Source organism: Sinocyclocheilus grahami, unplaced genomic scaffold (assembly GCF_001515645.1).
Source record: "Sinocyclocheilus grahami isolate Dianchi unplaced genomic scaffold, SAMN03320097.WGS_v1.1 scaffold14441.1, whole genome shotgun sequence".
Classification (NCBI taxonomy): Eukaryota; Metazoa; Chordata; class Actinopteri; order Cypriniformes; family Cyprinidae; genus Sinocyclocheilus; species Sinocyclocheilus grahami.
In genome coordinates, this window is record NW_015515343.1 from 1365 (window position 1) to 5389 (window position 4025).

The 4025-nt window shown below is 36.3% G+C and overlaps 1 protein-coding gene across 1 annotated transcript; it reads right to left on the reverse strand.

Annotated features, from left to right (window-relative positions):
* Positions 1-1243: 1243 nt before the first annotated feature.
* Positions 1244-4021, reverse strand: LOC107579128 (vasopressin V1b receptor-like; the record flags this gene model as incomplete). The annotated part of the gene is made up of 2 exons (XM_016264993.1): positions 1244-1812; positions 3421-4021. Coding segments are annotated over 2 exons (801 nt in total), but the record flags the coding sequence as incomplete, so codon positions are not given.
* Positions 4022-4025: the final 4 nt, after the last annotated feature.

Genomic DNA, 4025 nt, shown 5'->3' on the forward strand with positions numbered 1-4025 from the left:
ACTAACAACAGTGGGTTGCACCTCAGCAAAAATGTATAGATGTGAAGTAATTGTGTAAACCTTTTCCATGGTCCACAAGGCTTTTAAAGGATATTAACCACTAAAGGTGATGTTAAAAAGTGCTGTTTGACAGAGAGGTTCATTTGGGTCAGTTGTTCTAATCTGTTTTCTGATTTCATGAATCATATCGTCTTTGACTATCAATAACATTTAAATGAAGATCAGCTCGCAGTTTTAGAGTCAAATGATGCAGGTCTACAGATAACAACAAAAAATGATTTCAGAGTGTATTGAGGAGTTACTTTTAAAGAGAGCCCCATGCACTTTCAACCTTGAATTTATGGAATCCTTTATTTTTGTACTATATCACAAGGATTTGACAAAGACATTTTCTCTTAAAATTCAAAATAAAAATATTTAGAAATACATCATTTTTTAAACTTATTTACAGTATATCTTGTGTGTTTTCATTTAATCTAAGCTTTTATATGTAGTATGTATATGTAGCCTTTATATATGGAGTATCAAATCAGCTACAAATTTGATTATTTAAATGTATTAATCTTAATCAGTACTTTGGTCTTGTTTTATAGCAAAAAATATGTAGCCGTCCTTAAAAGAAGATACATTTAATTGGTAAGCAAACTTTTGCAAGATATAACTTTTTAGTGGTTTATGTTTCCGGCCAACTGGAAAATTATTTGTTCTTATTTTAAGCACAAATACTGATGAAGAAAATGATTTTTACAGAGTATCAGATGACAGGATCTGTATATACTTATACTGTACATCAGTTCAATTCAAGGCACTGTATAACCTGATGTCATTTTAATTGATCTCCCTTTATCGTCTTCTCATATTCATGACTTCTGTTTATTCTCACACACCTTTAAATAAACTTTTAAGTGCTCTATAAATAATTTGACTGTTATTGAGGAAATGAAAGTGTTGCTGCTTTGCACACTGCTGGTGTTTCACCGAATAAAACCATTATTATTTTCTCAGCCTTATTCAATATGCCTCATTAAATATATAATTCTTCAACATATGTACAGTTTTATACCTGTACCTTTTGTACTGAATGTCTATGAAAGCCATTTATCAGATATTTGTCCAATAAGCTCAGACTTACGGCAGAAATACTGATAAATGGGAAGAAACAACTGGCTGTGGGGTTAAGGCCTTGATCTCTTCTTCCTCTGCAGTTAAGACGTTTATCTCCATCTCACACACAATAGTGGACAATACTTCGATGAAATATAGTGTTTAATAAATTATTTAAAATTTTCTTATAGTTTAATTAAGTTTATTATGACAGTCAGTAAGCTCTTCTTTATCCTGTTTCATGAGACGGCAAAGATCAGTCTCATACTCAGAGGTCTATTTTTGCATAAGATCCTCATGAATTCATCTTTATGCCATACATTGGTCCTGTTTGGTCAGTAATAAGCCACTCTTCACAGTTCACTTGATTAAAGTGGCATCGGCAGATACTCTGAATAGAAGATGTGGCAATATCTCATGACAACATGTCTTCCACATGCGTAGGACAGATACACCCGTATAAATCGCCATCTCTGCTGACACTCAATTTTAGTTTATTCTGTAGGGGTCAAGACTGGTTGTCCTTGGTAGTGGAGGTGTTTATGTCACTGGAGTGGTCATGCATTGAGCTCCTGCGGGGCAGCTTTGGCCGACAGCGCAACAGAGCGAGAAGTTCACGGGACACGCTGCTGGAAAAGGCTGTGTAGATCCATGGGTTTGTACAGGAGTTTAGACTGGCTAACAGCATCAGGATAGTGAAAGCCACTCCTGAGAATGTGGGAGGGAGGAAGAGAAAGTCAAATCAATTTCAAGTCATTTATTGTACAGGTCAAATTATTGTCCTTATTTAAGGGGTACTACTAATATAAACCACATTAGAGACAGCAACTCCTTGAAATGTGCTGATCTAAAAGAAGTTTAAAAACTCAACTAAAACCTTGTTTATACTTTCCCAAATGCTCGCCCAAGCTAGCAGGGAATGTTTTTAGAACTTTGGCTAATGTTCTGCCAAGGTTGTTTTAAAGTTATGTTCCAGTAATATTAATAGAATGTTCGTTCCAAGTTATCGGGTCTTTAATAACTTTATCAAAACGTTAGCACAAAAACTTTCTTTAAACATCAATCATGCGATGTTTTTCTGTAAATTTTAGTTGGATGTTCATCTTATGTTTTTTAAATATTACTACCTACTAGTTTCTAATAGTTTAGAGAACAATCATTTCCCTAATGTTTGCAAAAATATAGAATTGAACATCCCTTAGTGATTTCTCTAATGTTCACATAACCCCCCAATTTTTCTTTTTTTGGAATATTCTGAGAACATTCAGAAATATTGTTTTCCCACATTAATGGAAACATTAGCAAAACATTCTTAGAACATATTTTTGTTACCTGGGGCCACTCTGAATGACTCAAAGCATTTATACTTGCACTTTTCTCTGAATTATTGACTAAACCAGCAATAGCCATTACAAAGTGCTGTATTAAGGATATTTATAGTTAAACTTTAGCATTATTTGCAGTAGTGTTACACTGCCTCAAAAAAAAAAACAGTTTTGGCATCAAAAAAATAAATGACATTTTAAAATATATTAAAATAGAAAATAGATATTTAAATTTCTAATAATATTTTACAATATCACTGTTTTTACTGTATTTTACAGTACCGTATAAGAGACTTCTTTCAACCCATTCTAACCTATTTTTAAAAAATCTTACCAGCCCCAACTTGTACCCAAACTTGGTAGTGTATAGAGCTTTAAATTGGAATAGGAAATAATGGGAAGACATCCAAGCAGAGATTTATAATGACAAAAAATATATTCTAGTTTAAGTTTCCATTGTTGGAAATGCAGTAAGAAAATTTTCTTACACTAAACAGTTTATATGACATTGAACTGTTCAATCAGTGGCGATATGTTGCAAATTTGGCTGCAAGTAAACAGTTGAAACAAATCAAAAGCAGCTGGAGTAAAAGCACAGATGTGTGTATTAGCAGCTCTCAGTGGCCTGTGGTGAGAGATATCAACATCTTTTTGGTGATTGAAGAGCAGCAGGGGAATAGGTTATTTATTGGTGTGAAGAAATGGGCTTTAGGAGAAAGAGAGGAAGATAGAGCGAGGAAAGAGATGGACTAAGGAGAGAAATGGAGGGCATTTGCAGGACATTTCTTGTAGTAAACACTGACTTGCATTGACAGGCTACACATTTTCCGGATAATTTGCAACCATTCCAAAGCACTTCCACAATCCACTGAGTCAGTCCTCTTGTAAAGGAATTAATAATACCCTTATTGAACAGCCAAATGTCATCATTGAATTGTACCTCATGCGTTTACATCCAAAAATGGCAATGCTATCTGCTTTAGTTTCTCACCTTGGTCAGGAGGATTGGGGTCCCAGGCAGCCCACAGCTGTACAATGAAGAAGGGTGACCAGCACAAGGTGTAGACAAGCACAATCACCAGAGTCATCCTCACTGTTTTAGACATAGCCTTCGATACACCTCTAAGAGGTGGATGGAGGGGGTAAGGTGGGAAAGAGGGGTTTGAGGAAGCACTAGAGTCCTCAGTAGTGGTGTTGTAAGAGTTCCTGTGAGGAACAGAGTTCCCATGTGGTGTCTGGACAGCAGCAGAGTTGCTCCAGATAGTGTGAGGGTGAGTCTGAATGCGAGGCAGCACATCGGGGGATGAACTGTGAGTCTGTGAGGCCAGGTCTTTGAGACTACCATTCTGACAAGATTGGTCACAAGACTCCGGCTCTGGTGCGTTCTCAGAGTTGCAGGTGTGGGAATGGGACGAGTCACTGTTGGTGTTCTTTTTATGGAGTTCTCTTGCTTCTCTCATCTTGCGTAAGCATCTAGCTCTCTCTCGGACTGTGCTGGCCCGTTTTTTGAAGATAGGAAAGTGAAAAATTACCAGGTTCTTCTTCATGTCCGCAGAAACCACACGTTCTGATTTCAGGTAGATGTTGTCATGGATC